This window comes from Phoca vitulina, unplaced genomic scaffold (genome assembly GCF_004348235.1).
Source record: "Phoca vitulina isolate PV1807 unplaced genomic scaffold, GSC_HSeal_1.0 scaffold102, whole genome shotgun sequence".
Lineage (NCBI taxonomy): Eukaryota > Metazoa > Chordata > Mammalia > Carnivora > Phocidae > Phoca > Phoca vitulina.
In genome coordinates this window covers 281,538-301,065 of record NW_022589805.1, presented here as the reverse complement: position 1 = coordinate 301,065, position 19,528 = coordinate 281,538, and the positions used below count along the sequence as shown (strand labels likewise).

The 19,528-nt window shown below is 52.4% G+C and overlaps 1 protein-coding gene across 4 annotated transcripts in view; it reads left to right on the top strand.

The window, feature by feature from the left end:
* The window catches only part of CREBBP (CREB binding protein), a 121,725-nt gene extending 102,961 nt beyond the window's left edge, over positions 1–18,764 (top strand). For 3 of the 4 annotated variants that reach the window (XM_032397760.1, XM_032397759.1, XM_032397758.1), the window contains 12 exons: positions 1,275–1,355; positions 2,828–2,884; positions 4,352–4,429; positions 4,751–4,818; positions 8,591–8,741; positions 9,260–9,406; positions 10,042–10,155; positions 11,260–11,425; positions 11,641–11,808; positions 14,378–14,539; positions 14,713–14,994; positions 16,430–18,764. In XM_032397760.1, coding sequence (XP_032253651.1) covers positions 1,275–1,355; positions 2,828–2,884; positions 4,352–4,429; positions 4,751–4,818; positions 8,591–8,741; positions 9,260–9,406; positions 10,042–10,155; positions 11,260–11,425; positions 11,641–11,808; positions 14,378–14,539; positions 14,713–14,994; positions 16,430–18,553 — 3,598 coding nt within the window. In that variant the 3' untranslated portion in view covers positions 18,554–18,764. The remainder of the gene's footprint in view (positions 1–1,274; positions 1,356–2,827; positions 2,885–4,351; positions 4,430–4,750; positions 4,819–8,590; positions 8,742–9,259; positions 9,407–10,041; positions 10,156–11,259; positions 11,426–11,640; positions 11,809–14,377; positions 14,540–14,712; positions 14,995–16,429) is intronic. The other variant, XM_032397761.1, reaches the window with a different exon arrangement.
* The last annotated feature ends 764 nt before the right edge of the window (positions 18,765–19,528 follow it).

The following is a 19,528-nucleotide window of genomic DNA, read 5'->3' as shown; positions in this document are numbered from 1 at the left end:
GACGTAGTTCTGAGCACTAAAACCGCATTTGACTGTGCTGCTGCCACTACCTTCCACTCCTCCTCTCCGCTTGTATCGTTCACCTCCCTTCGGCTTGTTTATTTTGACAGTACTCCTGTGTGCCCATCTTGTTTTATGCAGCATTAGCCTGCATTTTTGTTGATTTCTCATGCGTGTCCTTTCCAAACATTTAATAGTTTTTAATTGTTCTTATTTGATACTTCGAGCCCAGGCTCCATATTATCTTTCAAGAAATTGGGGTGATGGATAATTTCTCAAATGCAGATTGTGCTTTAAAGATCAACTCTCTAAATTTGCTTAACTTGGATTGTCACCAAGTCAGAGCAGTTAATAACTGAGGATCTCAGATTGGTGAACGATTGGTCCCATTACCAAAAAGTTTAAACCAAAGCTTAGAATTGAATTTTAAAAGTCTTTAAAATTGTTCATGGATTTACATATATTGTATTGTTTATACAATATATCTCAGCTTTTTCTCTTTGTACATACGTACTGATAAATGGCTGGAAAGTCTTTGACCCTGACTGCATTTCTGTTAAATGTTTGTCTAGAATATGGATTTGGTTTCATTTGTATTATAACCCAATTAACTAAGTGATTAACACGAGGAAAAATAACAGGAAAAAATTAAAACGAGTTCTGCGTGCTCAACATTTTTAGTACCTTTAAAGATCTGGCTTACTACCGGAAATAAAATCTGTGAATTGCTGTCAAGCATAAATTTGCCATTTTGAAAAATAATTGCTTTTTTAAGGCCTTTGTTAGACTATTTTGTTCAAAAGTGAATTTTTTTCCATCGCAAACCCTGGAGTTATATTTGATTTTCTCTAAGTAATAACAAAAGTCAAACTCCTAAATTGAGGCTCCTTGCAATTCTAGTATTAACAACTCCTTGAAAACGTTTGCATCTCAGAGCTGGCCCGAGCCCAGCCGTTGTTAGCGATGATGGCCTGTGATGTGTGCAGTGAGACCGAATGCTAATCAAGCTTTGCCTTGGCTTTCTGCTCTGTGTTGTCTCGGTGTTTGCGTCTTACCTCTATGTCTGTGCTATCTGTTCCCTTCCCTGTTCTCTAATCCTGCCCTTCCCCACCTGCCCCTGTTCCTTTCATTGTCCTCACTGACCCATCAATCAACCAACAACGCCCCCCCCTTCGTCGTGGTGATCTGCCCTGCTCTGATTGGTGGCTTCGTTGCTTGGGTGGCTGTGTGTTATGATGGACCAGTTCACCCAAGTATGGCCTTCTTGCTGACAGGTATCATTTCTGTGAGAAGTGTTTCACAGAGATCCAGGGGGAGAATGTTACCCTGGGTGACGACCCTTCACAGCCCCAGACGTAAGTACTATCCTGTCATTTTTCTCGGGGTTGACTCTTGTTTTTTGCCTATTGCCCATGATTAAAAGGGAAGCACCTCCGCCATGCTGGTGCATTTTTTCATACTCAACTATACCCACGTTCATACTTTGGAATGCAGCTCTTTAGCTGAACACCAGGGCCACCTCCACGTTCTCCCCTCCTTTGAAGACCGTGATGCTGTAGCCCCCACTGCAGCTCTCTGGTCTCTCTCGACCTTGCTCTGTCTCTTCTTTTAAAATACTTGCCTTTTCCTAGTGGTGGTCCTCCTCCATTTGGGGAAATTGTAAATTTTCAGTTACACCTCAGAAACCAGTTCACCCTTTTGACAGACCTGGCAGTAGCGAGAAATGAATCTTGCGTACATACCCCATCTTCAGCATTCATTCCATCTTCCACTGAAACCTCTGTCCTAGAACGCAGACTGTGAGACCCCAGAGAGGAAACATGTCTCCTTCCTTGCTGGAGCGGTGGCTCTTGCTCATGTGCTCTGGCGTGCACAGGCATGAGTTGGTTCATTCATTCCTTCACTGAATTCATCTTTGAGTGGTCACATAGTCAGAATGTGGCCAGAAAGAGCAAATCCACTCATTTTGGAGCTGAATGGTCAACTCCTTTATATGCTTGAGATACCGAAAACCTGCCAGCCACCGTGTCTACCCAGGACTGCCAGCATTTTGTGGTTCTCTCTTTTCTCCTGACTCTTCCGTGATTCCTGCCCTGCTGGGAAGTCTGCTCGCGGGACTGTCCCTACAGGCAGGAGGGCTTCCCACCAGAGCAGCTTCCAGCAGTCTAGGACACGGACTGCACTCCACATTTACTATTTCCAAACACAGAACGAACCGTAGCCACTCATGAGACACATAAACCGAAATGCTTGAAATTCTACATAATTTATTTTTATGTCCCTTGTAATCTTAATTCTTTGGTCCGATTATGTGATTGATAATTGGATTATACAGTTCCATGAATCAGAAATAATTCATATATACACTGATCATAACAAAAGGACAGTATAGAAACCAGGTCTTCGGTCCTTTAAGAATAAATAAAATATCCCCTAGTAGATGCTGATCTTGTGTCATCTAATTCTATTGTAATTAGAAGAATTGAATATGCCAGTTATCCATCAGATCCAGGAGCCATTCACCATACAGATTTGATTGAAATATAGGTTTGGATCTCAGAGTAAGTGCTGGTGGTAGTTGGGAGGAAATATCCCAAGGCAGATAGAGAAAAACAGATGGTAGTGCTTTCTGTGGAGATAAATTTTATATGTTCATGCCTTCATTACATCTGCTTGAGATCTTGGCTGACCATTATTTACTTTTTATTTGAAAAAATAGTTACAAAGTAATATCCTACAGACCCTGTAATTTAGACTCAGCAGGTAAATTTTGTTAATTAACATTTCTCTTTTTTCTTTTCTTTTCTTTTTTTTTTTTTTAAACAAGGACAATTTCAAAGGATCAGTTTGAAAAGAAGAAAAATGATACCTTAGATCCTGAACCGTGAGTAGATAGCGATTTCTTTCTGACTTTTGGATTTTAGTTTCCGATCAGGAAAATCCCTCCTCGTGACTGGCCTGCAGGAGAAGACACTGTTGGAACATTGGAAATACTTTGCCCTGGGTGGGATTTTTTTGTATGAAGTTATTTCAGATACGGATTCTTTTTTATTTTTTTATTTTTTTTTAAAGATTTTATTTATTTATTTGACAGAGAGAGACACAGTGAGAGAGGAAACACAAGCAGAGGGGAGTGGGAGAGGGAGAAGCAGGCTTCCCGCGGAGCAGGGAGCCCGATGTGGGACTCGATCCCAGGACCCTGGGACCATGACCTGAGCCGAAGGCAGTTGCTTAATGACTGAGCCACCCAGGCGCCCGATACGGATTCTTTTTTAAAACTCTGACAAAACATGTACGTCCCTGTAGCATGCTCTCCAGTTACTGAATTTCAACAGTGATAAGATTAGATGGATGTTCTCGTTCTGTCAGAACTTCTCTGATAAGCTGGTCATAAGGCATAAGTTGTGGTGGTAGTTAAGGGCGTGGCTGAATAAGCAGGTTTTGATGTCCACGCATGTTGGCAACTAAGAGTCCCAAGTAAGGTGACAGGGCCCAGGTGAGGCAGCATGGGGGCTGCTACGGAAGTGAGCGGAGCGGTGTACCCCTGCTCTCTGGTGCTCACGTGAATAAAGCCCGGCATTTACCAGTCAGCTTGACACTTCCCACCTTTGTAGCTGACTCCGAGCAGATGCTTCCTGCGCCTAGGCTTAAGAGCAAGTGTTTCTGACACTGGAAGCATTGTTCTCTGTTATTTGAGGCAGTTTGGGCATGTGCGGTCACCAGTGCAAGCCCTGGTCTTGAAAATGTGTAGTCATCTCAGAAATACTGGCCTGTGGGGCGCCTGGGTGGCTCAGATGATTAAGCGTCTGCCTTCGGCTCAGGTCATGATCCCAGGGTCCTGGGATCGAGTCCCGCATCGGGCTCCCTGCTAGGCGGGGAGCCTGCTTCTCCCTCTGCCTCTGCCTCTCTCTCTCTCTCTCTCTGACTTTCATGAATAAATAAATAAATAAACATTTAAAAAAGAAAAGAAAAGAAATACTGGCCTGTAAAATCCGCCTCTATCATAGCAGTTTTTGAAAGTAAAGTTTCATTTCTGGTTGTCAAGGAGATTGGGAGAAGCAAGGGATAGGCATTTGTACAGAGAAATGGAGGAAGTCCGCTTTCTCATAGAAAGTATCATATCGATGCGACTTGATCTTGGAGTTGTGAGTTCGAGCCCCACGTTGGGCGTACAGCTTAACCTTAGAAGAAAAAGTAAAGTAAAATGTGGCTGAATCAGTCGGCAGAAGCATTAACGCCACAAATGCAGGCAGTGATGCAGAGGATGAGGTGCGCATGCGGTACACAGGCTCCTACAGACGACCCCCTTGCGTGCTTCCATGTGCGTTAGAGCACTCTCTCTGTCTTCCAGTTTTGTTGATTGCAAGGAGTGTGGCCGGAAGATGCATCAGATTTGTGTTCTGCACTATGACATCATCTGGCCTTCAGGGTGAGTAGTTTCCTGGTGATTTCCTGTGATCCTGGGGAAGGGAAAGCCTCTCTGCCGGGACTGGAGAGGGGGGCATGCTGCTGGGCATTGGCTGTTGCCCGTTAGCGAGGGCCAGCAAGGGCTGGGGGGGGTAGGTGGCAGCCGGTTCTCAGTTTATTTACATCGTAAGTATTTGCCTGCTTTAGGGATTGTAGACTCAAAGCAGCCTGCCTCTTCACTTGCGAATAGTGATGCCAGCGAAGCACTTCCCAGCTGCATGTCGCTGGTTTGGCAGCGTAGACTATTTCATACACTCTGATCACACCCCTTCTTTTTTTGCAGCTTTGTGTGCGACAACTGTTTGAAGAAGACTGGCAGAACTCGGAAAGAAAACAAGTTCAGTGCTAAGAGTAAGTTGTGGGAGGGCTTCTGTCTCCCCGTCTGAGTGTGAGGCGCTTGTCCCCCTTCCTGGTCTTCCTGCAGCTCCTCTCCGTGTGCGGCTTGGGGCTCCCTTGTCCGAGGCCCTGTACTGTGAGTTTGTTTTACATACTTTGTACTTGTCCGGTCTTACCCCTCCATGGAAACACTGGACGTGCTCTTTACATGAAAACTAGCTTTATGGTCAGTTCATGTTTTAAATGAAAGTTTAGAAAGCTCAGATATAACGTTAAACTTTGTAAATTCTGAGAGAAAACTTGTCAGCAGATCCTTTTCAAGTGGCTCAGAAGTAAGACCTCCCTGCCCCCCAACACACACACGCACCCCACTCTGACATCCTGTCGCGACCAGCATGCTCAGCCCTGGGTGCGTGTGGGGCAGCCACTGGTCCATCGGCCGGCGTGGCCCTCGGCCTGCTGGAGTCGGCCGCCACCGGCCGGGACTGGCAGAGGCCCGTCTGCATGAGGACTTGTGAGCGTTGCTGCTGTGTTTAGGGCGGCTCCTGGTGTCTCTTCACAGTAGAGAGCAGCCTGTTGCTACGCCAGGTAACTCTTCCTGGGTAGTCTTGACTCTTTCAGAGATAGCATTCTTTTCAAAAGTGTGCAATATGAGATTTTCGTCAACTTGGTTCTCGAGGGCTAGGGGTCACCTTCCGCAGCATGGCGTCCCTGAGCTGGCCTTTGCTGAGTTCACAGCGACCCCGAGTGAGAATGCCACCCGCGGTGGAGCCTTTACAGCTTGCTTGTCCAGCGCTCCCTGCAGCTGTCACCCTCCCCAGCAGGGCAGGGTGTCCCCAGCAGGAGCCAGGCCATCTGAGGATCAGGGAGTAGGAGCGAGATGGGATGGAGAGGGGGAGGAGAAAAAGGGGAGCAAGCAAGGAGGAAGCCACTGTGGGCCTCCAAGTCATTGCTAATTCAGGGTTAGACTGTCGTTACCAAAATCCATAGTTACCCTATAACTTTAGCTCACTCTTGTGAAATCTTTTGAAATACGGATGAACTCACAAACCATTGTAATATTTCTCTTCAGATCAGGGTTTCTCAACCTGAGCCACCATTGACATTCAGGGCCAGGTAATTTTCTGTTTGGGGGGCTGTCCTACGCTTTGTAGGATATTTAAGAGCATCTCTGGCTGCTACCCGTTAAGTGCCAGTAACACGAACCCCAGTCCCATGAGTGGTCACCTTCAGAAATGTCTCCGAACATTGGCAGATGTTCCCCAAGGAGAGCAGAGTTGCTTCCAGTGAGAACCCCTGCTTTAGAGGGTCCATTCAGGGTGAGATCACTAAAGCAGTCAGCAAGCTAGAAACACTTTCCTGGGCCAGAGCCTCGTGCCCAGAACACAATTGCCAGGAGAGCTGGGCCCGGGTCGGAGAGCAGTTGCAGCTGGTAGCGGATGGGGGCAGAAGAACAACCCAAGAGCGGGTCTGCGATGAGAGCCTTTAGGGTTGAAGATGGACAACACTCACTGACAGAAAACCTTCAAAGTCTGGCCACCCGGCGTCGTTTGGTGTGGACGTGTGGGCACAGCCTTTGCGAGGGTCTGTAGGCCCCAAAGGACGGGCTGCCTCATTTGCATTGGTACCAGCCCCATACCGCTGACGAGTGGGTGAAGCACGGTCAACAACTGACTGTCCCCCACTCCCTCCACCCCTCCCTCCCTGACACCCTGCGCTGTGCCCAGCCTGGCCGGGTGGAGGGAAAAGGAGAACCACCAGAGGTGCTTCCGAGTCAGAGTCCCTGTGTTGGGTTGTGAGAAGCCTCCCTGGAAATGGGACAGCTCCAATGTCGGAGAGCAGAAGGCCAAAGGATTTGATCACTGGGAGAGGAAGGGGGACTGCAATCTAGTGTTCGTTTCCAGACTCCGCGATTGCACTTGTGCACGTGTGTCCCACGACGTGTGTGTATGTGTGTGAAGCCGTGTGTAAGGACGGCCCCTGCAGCATGAGGAGGAGCCCTGGGACGTGAGAGCGAGGCAGAGCTGTGTGTGTCGGACACAAGGGGCGTGATGCTCCCCGAAATCGTTCTGCGGGGACGCCTCTGCACGAGCCTCTCCTCTTTGCCACAGGAGCAGCTGCTCTTCTGGGGGCCCTCAGCACCTTCATAGCGCTCGGTTTGGTGCCTGCAACAAGATTGTCATATATGGTCTCATTTAAAGCTCTTTTTTTTTTTTTTTTTTTTTTTTAGTACAGGTAATTCAGGTTATTTGAAGAAAAAAGTAAAGACCTAATTTTAAAGGTTTATTCTTCCGTTTGCTATTTGAAAACCACAGTATGTAGGGTCCTGTGTTGAAAAGGGAAGGGGAGTAAGGGGAACCAGACTTGCTCAGCAGTGGCATGAGGGGGCCCGCGGGGGTGGGAACGGGAGGGTCTCCTCCAGAGGCTGCTGGGGTAGATGTGCCAGCCCCCAGGCCCCTCTGCACCCACGGTGCTCAGCAGAGCTTCCATGGCTGAGTGGAGGGCATGCCTTCGTCCAGGTGTGAAATCCACTTTTCCCCTCAGTTGTATAGCTTTTCAAGTTTTTATTTTTCTGTAGGGTTTTTATTTCATATTCGTGTCGTGTTTTCTTTTTAAATCACTTGTATGCAGGTATAACTTAGATACCAAAAAAAGCTCCACCATTACTATATTAATTGTAGAAAAATGGAATTTAGAAAATCTAAATTTTCTAGGTACTTCTTGGCTTCAGTAAGGAATCTTAGGAAATCCCAAATAGCTTTTTAAAAACATTTCTCATCCACGTAGTAAATATTTAAAAATCAGTAAATATAAAGAAGAAAACGTCTTTCAAATCCCATACCTGTAACTGTTAACCTTCTGTAGCTTTTCCTTCTAGTCTTTTCCCCTCCTGTGAAGAGTTTTTATGCTGTGACCAATGTTTTATCTGGGGGTAGCTTCCTGGAAAAGTCCTGTCACGGTGGCCACACCTGGGGCATCCCCAGGAGAGGGAAGGTGTGGAGGGGGTTCAGGGCTGAACTGGGTTCTGATGCTGTATGAGCTCCTGCCTGGGATGAACTCGCAAGGCTGCATGCTGGACTCCTCTGAGCTGGGCGGGAAGGGGAGAGCAGCCCTGCCCTCCAGAAAAAGCAGAGTTTCTCCACTGTGGATTCTGGCTGCGGGCACAGCTCTGACACTGAGCAGCCACGTGGGGGCGCCCGGGGCCAGATCGCAGCCTCATCCGGGCCAGGGCAGGGGAGGCAAGAGGTGGGCTCAGCATGGCCCCTGTGTCTGCTCCTTCCACTTTACCCCACAGCCCTCAGTCGGCCTTCATGGCTCTTCTGCCCTTGCAGCTAAAAAAAAGGTGGAAATACGTGGGCATTTAAATGACAGCACTTGTCAGTGTTTGGAGCACCTGAGATTCCAGAGTCCACCTTTCCCTTACATGCTTACCTTGTAGGACAGACTAGGTCCCTTCTGGATTTGGAAAACATTAATCCTTAGAAAATCAATCAGACTGCACTAGGGGCACCGGTGTGGCTCAGCGTCTGCCTTCAGCTCAGGTCATGATCCCGGGGTCCTGGGATCGAGCCCCGCATCAGGCTCCTTGCTCAGTGGGGAGTCTGCTTCTCCCTTTCTCTGTTCCCCCTGCTTGTGTGTGCTCTCTCTCTACCTCTGTCACAAATAAATAAACTCTTTAAAAAGAAAAAATCAGACTGCACTATAAGAAGGGTGGGTCCTGTGGCCTCAGCCACCTTCTACATAACCCATCGAAAGCCCCCTCACCCGTTTGCTCTGGACTTTGCAGGACTACAGACCACACGATTGGGCAACCACTTGGAAGACCGAGTCAACAAGTTTTTGCGGCGACAGAATCATCCTGAAGCTGGGGAGGTCTTTGTCCGTGTGGTGGCCAGCTCAGACAAGACTGTGGAGGTCAAGCCCGGGATGAAGTCACGGTTTGTGTGCACACGTTGTGCTATTTTGTAAAGCGCTCTTTGAGGGGTCCTGTACCTGGTTAACCAAAGCCCTGCTTTCTGGCACAGCTTTAGAGTTTGTATAATTCAGGGCGCCTCGCTGGCTCAGTCAGTAGCACATGCGACTCTTGATCTTGGGGTTGTGAGTTCGAGCCCTACATTGGGTGTAGAGAGTGCTAAAAAAAAATAAGCTTAGAGTTTGTATAATTTAAAGGTTTTTCAGCGTGTATGGTACAGTCAACCCTTCTCTCAGTATTCCATATTCATAAGGGGAGGTAAAATTCCTGGCTGAGCAAGACTATGTCACGAAGAATAGAGTCACAGCCCCGAGCTGCCCAAGGCCAGGCTGGTGGGCAGAGCTCTGGGCCAGCAGTCAGCAGAGGCGAGCAGGCCTCCAGCTCCTCTGCACTGTGCATGGGCTTAGAGCAGCAGGCCTCATTTATAAAGCACCTTGTAAAACAATGATGTGTGCAAACCTCAGGCTCTGACTTTGATTTCAGGTTTGTGGATTCTGGGGAAATGTCAGAATCTTTCCCGTATCGAACCAAAGCGCTCTTTGCTTTTGAGGAAATTGACGGAGTGGATGTGTGCTTCTTTGGGATGCACGTGCAAGAGTATGGCTCTGATTGCCCCCCTCCAAACACAAGGTAGTCCTCCTCCTCCTCTTGGGTACATATCAGTGGGCCCGCGGTGTCACAGTGGACTGAGACCCTAAGTGTCTTGTTGGAGAACCTGTGTGCTCCAGACCTGGGTTTAAATCAGATAAGCCACGCCTAACAAACCAAACTAGTTAGTTGAGTTTTCCACTAAGCCAGTGAGAAATGAAGGGTTTTGATGACTGTTTAAAGTGTGTTTTGTGTAGTGAGTACTCATGGGTTCCAGTCCTGGTGTTGCTCTTGTCCCTGTCTTACCTGGGGCAGGTAAACCTACAGAGAGTGGGGTGGGGATCACTCCATGGGCCCACGTGTTGTAAAAACCAAGTACCTCTGCCAAGAGTTATTTCACATTCAGTCAAGAATCCAGGTGAGAGGGAATTGGAAGAGGCTTTGTGTTCGTTTGCCCTGGCCTTCCCATGGCTCTCCATCGTGGGCTCTTGGCCCGGGGATGGAATTGTTTATTCATGGGCAGTGGCCCTTGGTGATAGGAGTTTTCTTAGGTCTTGTCTGCATGGCCAGTGTAAATGCTGTGAAAACAGAATTTATTTCTGGAGCTTTTTTTGGATGTTGGTGTTTGGTTTCAAGTTTGGGGGATACCAATTAATTTCTTCCCACCCACCCCTCAGGCGTGTGTACATATCTTATCTGGACAGTATTCATTTCTTCCGGCCCCGATGCCTCCGGACAGCTGTTTACCATGAGATCCTTATTGGATATTTGGAATATGTGAAGAAATTGGGGTGAGTTTAATTCAGATTATTCAGAACTAATAAAAATTCTATTTTTAATTTTCACTGTGTGTTTTGTGAAATAACCAGAGTATCTTTTAAAGCCGTATGTGTTTCTATTTCAACGTCCTCAGATCGATTCAGAGTTCTCCCTAGCCCCCCTCCCGGACACTCCCCTGGGCCATGCAGATCTGGGCTCCCCAGCACAGCGCACATGCTTTCTCTGTCTTCTGTGCTCTTCTCACTCTTTTTCCTATTCTAGTCTCCTTTTTTTTTTCTTTTTAACTTTTTTGAGGAATATTTTATGTATCATAAAATCTGCCTGTGTCAAGTGTACACTCCAGTGATTTTTAGTAACTTCACCGAGCAGCACGGCCTGGCTGTCAATCCATTTCCAAGCGTTGTCCTCCCCCCAGTAGTGGGACCCCCACACCCATTTGTTGTTAATCCCTGTTCCACCCCTATGCCCAGCAACCATTGATCTACTTTCTTTCTATATAAATTTGCCTTTTCTGGACATTTCATATGAATGGGACCCTACAGGATACTGGTCTTTTGCATCTGCTTTTCTCTGTGTTTCGGCATTCTAGATCTGTCGTATCCCTTCCCAAATTTGAAAAAGTTAGAGGTATTTGACTGATAGGTGTCTAACAGCGTGACAGATTATTTTGACTTTGGCCCCTTAGAGATACTCAGCTCCTCTCCACTGCACAGGAAGTGATAGTTAGGAAATGGGGCATATCCCTGGGCATAAGCCGTTCCCTGCGCCTGAGAGCCACGTCTCCCGGGCTCTGTCCCGTGCTGACAGGATTCCCTGGGAGCCTTGACCCTTGCCCGGCATGCACACCCTGAGAAGGAGCGTCTGAGGGCTGATTTCCAGGTGTGCTCTCGCATGCAGAGATTCGGCCTCGCCCACCCATGCACCCCTTCCCCCCCGCCACTGGTTTGGAACTTCTCTAAGCCTGTTATATTTGGCTGCAAGCATCGTGGAAATTTCTTTGGTTTTTTTTTCTAGTTATTTCTGTCCTTGCTTTGGTGCCTGCTCCTCAGCTGTTACTCCTTGGAGGCAGGGAGGCTTTCACTCAGCACTGTGGTCTGAATTTGTGTGTCCTGCAGGTATGTAACAGGACACATCTGGGCCTGCCCCCCAAGTGAAGGAGATGACTATATCTTCCATTGCCACCCCCCTGATCAGAAAATCCCCAAACCAAAGCGCCTACAGGAGTGGTACAAGAAGATGCTGGACAAGGCGTTTGCGGAGCGGATCATTCACGACTACAAGGTACCTGGGGCCGAAGCAGGGCCTGGCGGCTCATGCATGTCAGAGCTCTGTTCACCTATGAGGAGTAGAAAGCAAAAAGAAGAGTGTAGAGAAAAGGCGTAGGAGCACCTTACGTGTAGTCGCCGTGCCCCATCCTCACGCAGTGGCACGGCCCCTGGGCCCCTCCCCGGAGCGCCACTCACTTCCCTCTTTGCTGTGCTTCCTTCACTCTCCAGGACATTTTCAAACAAGCAACTGAAGACAGGCTCACCAGTGCCAAGGAGCTGCCCTATTTTGAGGGTGACTTCTGGCCTAATGTGCTGGAAGAGAGCATTAAGGAGCTGGAGCAAGAAGAAGAGGAGAGGAAGAAGGAGGAGAGCACGGCGGCTAGCGAGACAACAGAGGTAAGGAGACGCAGCGGGCCCAGCCTCGCGCCAAGGACAGTGGACGCACACCTTCTTTGTCGGTGGGGCTGCTTTCACACGTGCCCTCCCCTTGTCACCAGCCACCGCAGGGCAAGCTGAGATGCGGTGCTGGAGACACGACGTCACCCGGGAGAAGGCAGATGGGAGGTGCTGGGTCTGGCATCTGTGAACGGGGCAGGTGGGGCGGAGGCTCGGAAAGACGAGAGCGGAGGGCATCCTACCCAGCAGCCCAGAGCAGGCAGACAGAGCCCCGTGCTCGCAGTCAGCAGCCATTAACTACAGACCTTCCCTGAGAAGGAGAACCTCCGGCGTCAGGTCTCTCCCTTTCACTTCATCACGAGCCAGCCCACCCCATCAGACAGCCCTCCATCTGGTATTGCCTTCGGGCACTCACCTGCTTACTAAGTCCCGCCTCACGTGGGCTCCGTGCTCAGCAGTGCCGTGGTGAGCTGTAGAAGACCCCATCCCTACCCTCCCAGGGCGCGCGTTCTAGTAGGGAGAACAGTGCATCCAGAGGCAGCAGTAGGAGCTGTAAGGAAAGGGAGCACTGAGATCGGCCGGGTGCCGGTGTTTCCGGCGGAGCCTGTCTGGGGAGGTGGCTGGGGAGGTTGACCTGCTGAGAAGGAACCCACACGGGGTGGGGGGAGCTGCCGGTGGGAGGAGGAGATGTGTGAGGGCTCACGTTGGGAGCAAGTGTGTGTGTGTTCGGGATGTCCAAGAAAGGATGGGGGTTTCCATTTGGTTCATAGCTGTAGAAGCAGTGGGGAGTGTATGATGTGTTTTGAGGGTAGCAGCCCCAGAACGTGGCATGGACCGTTGTGGTGTGTGAGGGACATCCTGGATCGGAGCTGCCTGCTGAGTCTGGGGCCCGAGCATCTGAGTCAGCGCTGCCGCCTCTACCCAAAGGAGGAAGCTAGGGAAGCATATTTGGAAAAGAAGTCCTTCAGGAACTGGCTGCCAAGATGCCTGTTAATGCCAAGGGGCTGTGCAAGACGGGCCCTCAGAACTAGGGTCTGCTGCGGGGGTCCTTTTGCTGGGGCCTCCCTGGAGGCAGGATCTGTCATCCGACCAAAGATAACGATACTCCCGAACATCAGGGGGTTTAGGGCTCGAGAAACCACTCTGCCAGGGTTTCTGGGAGGCGACCAGAGATCCTGTTTCGGTGGGCCGAATTTGAGTAGAAACCAGGGAGTTCTGGCAGGAGAGAGCGCAGAGCTGAGCTGTGAGCCCAAGTCCTTCTCCGTGTCCACCAGTGCCCGCACCTTGGATGGGAGGTGGCCTGAGTCAGAACATGCATCTGGGGCTCCAGGGCAGGGGGTCACAGCAGGGAGAAGAGGGTCTGTGGCCTCTGAGGCAGGACACAGACTCCAGCTGGGTGTCCTGTCCGAGGAGGACCTGCTTATCTCTGGCCTGGTGGTGGCGCCTTACCAGCCTTTGCGGTGTCGGGGACTTGCCCGCGATATCCAGTCCACAGAGGCAGTGGGCAGGTCCCACCCTGTGGACACCCCGGGATCCCATGGCGGGCAGTGGCCTCAGTTGTTGAAGGCACGTGGGCCGGACTGCCGCTTTACCATTGGCCGTGTCCTTCCCTGGGGGAGGTGGGGAAGGGATAGGCTGCAGCATCACGTGTGTGACCCCAGCTCCGGGGGGAGAACTACCCGCGGGAGCCACGCATAGGTACAATTCCAAGAAGAAAACTCGGAATGCTGCTGCTCAGGGTGGCCAAAAAAACTTTTTTTTTTTTTTAATCTGTCTATATTTTCTGAACTTTGTGCAGTGAATCTATTTCTTTTATAACTTTTTGAAAGTCAGCTTAGTTTTTAGAAGGGTTTCAAGGCTTACTGAAAACTCGAGCGGTGTGTGGAGCTCCCTGTACCGCGCGGTCCCTCCGCGGCCGCCTGGTGCTCGCGCAGCCCGCGGCGGCATGCCGCTCTTCAACGGGGCCCTCTTCTGCCCCGGGCCCCAGACAGGAGTTGTCAGCGCCCCTCGGCACCCAGAGCGTCTATCCTTCTCTCTCCTCTTGTTGAGAACAAAGTTCATTGGACCAGACCTGGGGCCTAAATGACAGAGGGCCCGAGTTCTTTCCAGACGTGAGGGGCAGGACTTCTCAACCTCAGTCCGCTGGAGAGCTCAGGGTGGAGGTTTCAGGCCCACATGGCACCTTCTCCTGGCACCATTCCCCCGTCTCGTGTGCAGTGGATGTTTGGAACCGTGTGCAACGGAGCATGCGGCACATGGTATGGAGTGGTATGGAGCAAGGGAAGATAGCTTGGACCCCCTGCGTTGTTAGAGTCCATCCTGGGCGTATGCTCCCCCGAGAGATGACCTGCCATGTGGCCGGTCTGGCCCCTGTGTCACCACTGCACCCCTGGCCCTGCTCCCGTCCTCCTCACCTCTGCCTCCATGACGCCTTCCGAAGGCAGCCGTGTGTTTGCCGGCACGCGGCCTCCTGGAGCCCCCACGGCCAGGGACCTGGATGCCCCAGCCAAGTGCCGGGCACGGAGGAGGGGAGGCTGGGCTCGAGCAGCAACTTCGCATGTTGTTTCAGGGCAGCCAGGGCGACAGCAAGAATGCCAAGAAGAAGAACAACAAGAAAACCAACAAGAATAAAAGCAGCATCAGTCGAGCCAACAAGAAGAAGCCCAGCATGCCCAATGTGTCCAACGACTTGTCCCAGAAGCTCTACGCCACGATGGAGAAGCACAAAGAGGTAGAGACACGGGGCCACAGACTGGGGCCCCTCCTGGTCTGTGGGATCAAGGAGAGGGGTTGCTGAGAAGCCGGGGCCCATGGGCCTTGTGGAGAGGGCCCTGGGCCCTGGAAGGCCCTGGAAGGCCGAGTTGCCTCGCTCTCCATGGGGGCTAATGCTGTCCTCCCCTGCAGGTCTTCTTTGTGATCCACCTGCACGCTGGGCCTGTCATCAACACGCTGCCCCCCATTGTTGACCCCGATCCTCTGCTCAGCTGTGACCTCATGGACGGGCGGGACGCCTTCCTCACCCTCGCCAGAGACAAGCACTGGGAGTTCTCCTCCTTGCGCCGGTCCAAGTGGTCCACACTGTGCATGCTGGTGGAGCTGCACACCCAGGGCCAGGACCGCTTCGTCTACACCTGCAACGAGTGCAAGCACCACGTGGAGACACGCTGGCACTGCACCGTGTGCGAGGTAGGCCCCACTTCCCTCCCTCCCTGGTCCCTCCCCCGCCCTCGCCTCCGTTGGCGCGGTCAGCATTTCAGATTGAACGGTGAGATAGTTGGCATTTTCCAGGGGCACCAAATGACCAAATGAAAAAGGTTCATTCACCTCCTGGTCCTTTCCGGGAGTTGTGGGTCGTGAGGTTGGTGTTTCCTTGTTCACAAAGAAGAGAATCTGTGCTCTGTGCCTGCTCCAGGCTCAACAGCAGACGTTCAGGGTAGGAAGGAAGGAGCCTTTCTCCCTTCACAGAGCATGTATGGTCCCAACCCTGCTGAGCATAACAGAGGGCCATCTATGTGTGTCCGGGCTACACTTGGCCCCTGGCAGGAGGGTCTGGTCTCCCCAGGAGGCAGAGGAGTGGGCAGGCCTCCTAGGGGGGGCAGTGTTTGTGCTGATTTTTTCAGGAAGACATGATTACAGAGCACTTTTATATTATTCCTTGTTGTTTGCTAACACCGGCCGTGTGTCAGGAACATCCACGGGCCCTCTGGTGCCAGAGTAGGAGCCAAAAGAGGTGCCGGCTGTGCTTCGGCCCCACCAGGATTCTGGCTGGTTTCCCCTGTTCATGCCTCCAGTTGTATGTAGCCTTGCTGAGCAGCTAAGAAGGCGCTGTCCTGGGGGACCCGTGGTTGCACACACTGTGTGAAGGGGTGTGGTCCGTCCCTTCCCCAGATGGGTCCCTCCATCCCCCCACCCCATCCTCGCCTTGCCAGTGTCTGCGTTCCAAACGGTTCCCAGAATCACATGCCCGTAGGAGCAGCTCTGTGATCTTGGGCAGAGGGGACGGATGGATCCTCTGTAATGCCTTTGTCTTCACTTCCCGGTTTTTCCAGCCTTCTTTTGTCCTCTGTCACTTCCCACTGTTGGGATCTTCATGTCCTTTTGGAAAAAGGGTGTGTCTCGGTCATAGGGTTTCCTTCTCCAGACCTGGCATTTGGTAGTCTCTGTCTGCAGATACAAGTAACTTTTAAGAAACCTGTGAGCATGTGGTTTGTCGCTGGGGTTTGAGCCCAAAGCCTGTCTTGTGGTGAAGGCCTCTCAGTCCCCCAGGCCCTCTGGGCCACCCTGCAGAGCTCAGGGGATGCACTAGGGCACCCGGCAGCAGCCCCAGGGAGTGGGGGTTGGTTTCTAGAAACTCAGGTGCGTAGCACTTGGGTGAGCTCGGGAGGAACTGCCAGGCTTCCCAGGCCAGGTATGGGAGCAGGGCCTCAGTGGTGTGGGTGCCCTTCCCCAGGGGCCGAGGAAGGAAGGAAAGGGGACTCGATGTGAGCCAACGCACTCAGGAGCCTCTGAGACCGTGGGGGGTGGGGGGGCGGTTGTGAGGCTGCCGGGGTGGACGCGGGTGGACGTCTGGTCCCGTGGGGCCTCGTGCTGACCGCGGCGCATGCCCTGTGCTTATCCGCAGGACTACGACCTTTGCATCAACTGCTACAACACCAAGAGCCACGCCCACAAGATGGTGAAGTGGGGGCTGGGCCTGGACGACGAGGGCAGTAGCCAGGGCGAGCCACAGTCCAAGAGCCCCCAGGAGTCGCGGCGCCTGAGCATCCAGCGCTGCATCCAGTCCCTGGTGCACGCCTGCCAGTGCCGCAACGCCAACTGCTCGCTGCCGTCCTGCCAGAAGATGAAGCGGGTGGTGCAGCACACCAAGGGCTGCAAGCGCAAGACCAACGGGGGCTGCCCGGTGTGCAAGCAGCTCATCGCCCTGTGCTGCTACCACGCCAAACACTGCCAAGAAAACAAATGCCCGGTGCCCTTCTGCCTCAACATCAAACACAAGCTCCGCCAGCAGCAGATCCAGCACCGCCTGCAGCAGGCTCAGCTCATGCGCCGGCGGATGGCCACCATGAACACCCGCAACGTGCCTCAGCAGAGTCTGCCTTCCCCTACCTCAGCTCCGCCCGGGACCCCCACGCAGCAGCCCAGCACGCCCCAGACGCCGCAGCCCCCGGCCCAGCCCCAGCCCTCGCCCGTGAGCATGTCACCAGCCGGCTTCCCCAGCGTGGCCCGGACTCAGCCCCCCACGACGGTGTCCACCGGGAAGCCCGCCAACCAGGTGCCGGCCCCGCCGCCCCCCGCACAGCCCCCACCAGCCGCAGTGGAAGCGGCCCGGCAGATTGAGCGGGAGGCCCAGCAGCAGCAGCACCTGTACCGGGTGAACATCAACAACGGCATGCCCCCGGGGCGCACGGGCATGGTGACCCCGGTGAGCCAGATGGCCCCCGTGGGCCTGAACGTGCCCCGTCCCAGCCAGGTCAGCGGGCCCGTCATGCCCAGCCTGCCGCCCGGGCAGTGGCAGCAGGCGCCTCTCCCCCAGCAGCAGCCAATGCCGGGCATGCCCCGGCCTGTGCTGTCCATGCAGGCCCAGCCGGCCGTGGCCGGCCCGCGGATGTCCGGCGTGCAGCCGCCCCGGAGCATCTCGCCCGGCGCCCTGCAGGACCTGCTGCGGACCCTGAAGTCGCCCAGCTCCCCGCAGCAGCAGCAGCAGGTGCTCAACATCCTCAAGTCCAACCCGCAGCTGATGGCGGCCTTCATCAAGCAGCGCACAGCCAAGTACGTGGCCAGTCAGCCCGGCCTGCAGCCCCAGCCCGGCCTGCAGCCCCAGCCCGGCCTCCAGGCCCAGCCCGGCCTGCACCAGCAGCCCGGCCTGCAGAACCTGAATGCCATGCAAGCCGGCGGGCCCCGGCCCGGCGTGCCTCCACAGCAGCAGGCGATGGGAGGCCTGAACCCCCAGGGCCAGGCCCTGAACATCATGAACCCGGGCCACAGCCCCGGCATGGCGAGCATGAACCCGCAGTACCGGGAGATGCTCCGCCGGCAGCTGCTCCAGCAGCAGCAGCAGCAGCAGCAGGGCAGCGCGGGCATGGCCGGGGGCATGGCCGGGCACGGCCAGTTCCAGCAGCCCCAGGGACCCGGAGGCTACCCCCCAGCCATGCAGCAGCAGCGGATGCAGCAGCACCTCCCCATCCAGGGCGGCTCCATGGGCCAGATGGCGGCTCAGATGGGACAGCTCGGCCAGATGGGGCAGCCGGGGCTGGGCGCAGACAGCACCCCCAACATCCAGCAGGCCCTGCAGCAGCGGATTCTGCAGCAGCAGCAGATGAAGCAGCAGATCGGCTCCCCGGGCCAGCCGAACCCCATGAGCCCCCAGCAGCACATGCTCTCAGGACAGCCGCAGGCCTCGCACCTCCCCGGCCAGCAGATGGCCACATCCCTCAGTAGCCAGGTGCGGTCTCCGGCCCCTGTCCAGTCTCCGCGGCCCCAGTCCCAGCCTCCACATTCCAGCCCGTCGCCACGGATACAGCCCCAGCCTTCGCCACACCACGTCTCGCCCCAGACTGGTTCCCCCCACCCAGGACTCGCAGTCACCATGGCCAGCTCCATAGATCAGGGACACTTGGGGAACCCCGAACAGAGTGCAATGCTCCCGCAGCTGAACACCCCCAACAGGAGTGCGTTGTCCAGTGAGCTGTCCCTGGTCGGCGACACCACAGGAGACACCCTAGAAAAGTTTGTGGAGGGTTTGTAGCATTGTGAGAGCATCGCCTTTTTTTTCCCCCCTTTCATGTTCTTGGACCTTTTGTACTGAAATCCAGGCATCTAGGCTCTTTTTATTCCTAGACGGAACTGCTACTTCCAAGCCGTGGAAGGGTAGATTGCTGTTTAAAGAAACAATACAAAGAATATATTTTTTTGTTAAAAACCAGTTGATTTAAATATCTGGTCTCTCTCTCTCTCTCTCTTTTTGTTTTTGTTTTTTGTTTTTGTTTTTTTGTTTTGGGGGGAGGGGGGTTTTGTTTGGATTCTTTTTGTCGTCATTACTGGTGACTCATGCCTTTTTTTAACGGGAAAAACAAGTTCATTATATTCATATTTTTTATTTGTATTTTCAAGACTTTAAACATTTATGTTTAAAAGTGAGAAGAAAAATAATATTCAGAAACTGATTCTTGAAATAATGCAAGCTTATAATGTATCCCGATAACTTTCTGACGTTGCGGGAAGATTTTTTCTATAGTGAACTCTGTGGGCGTTCTCCAAGTATTACCCCTGGACGATAGGAATTGGCTCCTGCGTGCACACACGTACACACCCACACACACATCTATCTATACATACTGGCCTAAGCCAAACTCTTGTCTTGCAGATGTAGAAATTGTTGCTTTGTTTCTCTGATAAAACTGGTTTTAGACAAAAAATAGGGATGATCACTCTCTTAGACCATGCTAATGTTAATAGAGAAGAAGCATTCTTTTCTTTCTTCTATGTGAAACTTGAAATGAGGAAAAGCAATTCTAGTGTAAATCATGCAAGCGCTATAATTACTATAAATAAGAAAATTCAAGAAGATTCAATCACTGTATAGAATGGTAAAGTACCAACTCATTTCTTATATCATATTGTTAAATAAACTGTGTGCAACAGACAAAAAGGGTGGTCCTTCTTGAATTCATGTACATGGTATTAACACTTAGTGTTCGGGGTTTTTTGTTATGAAAATGCT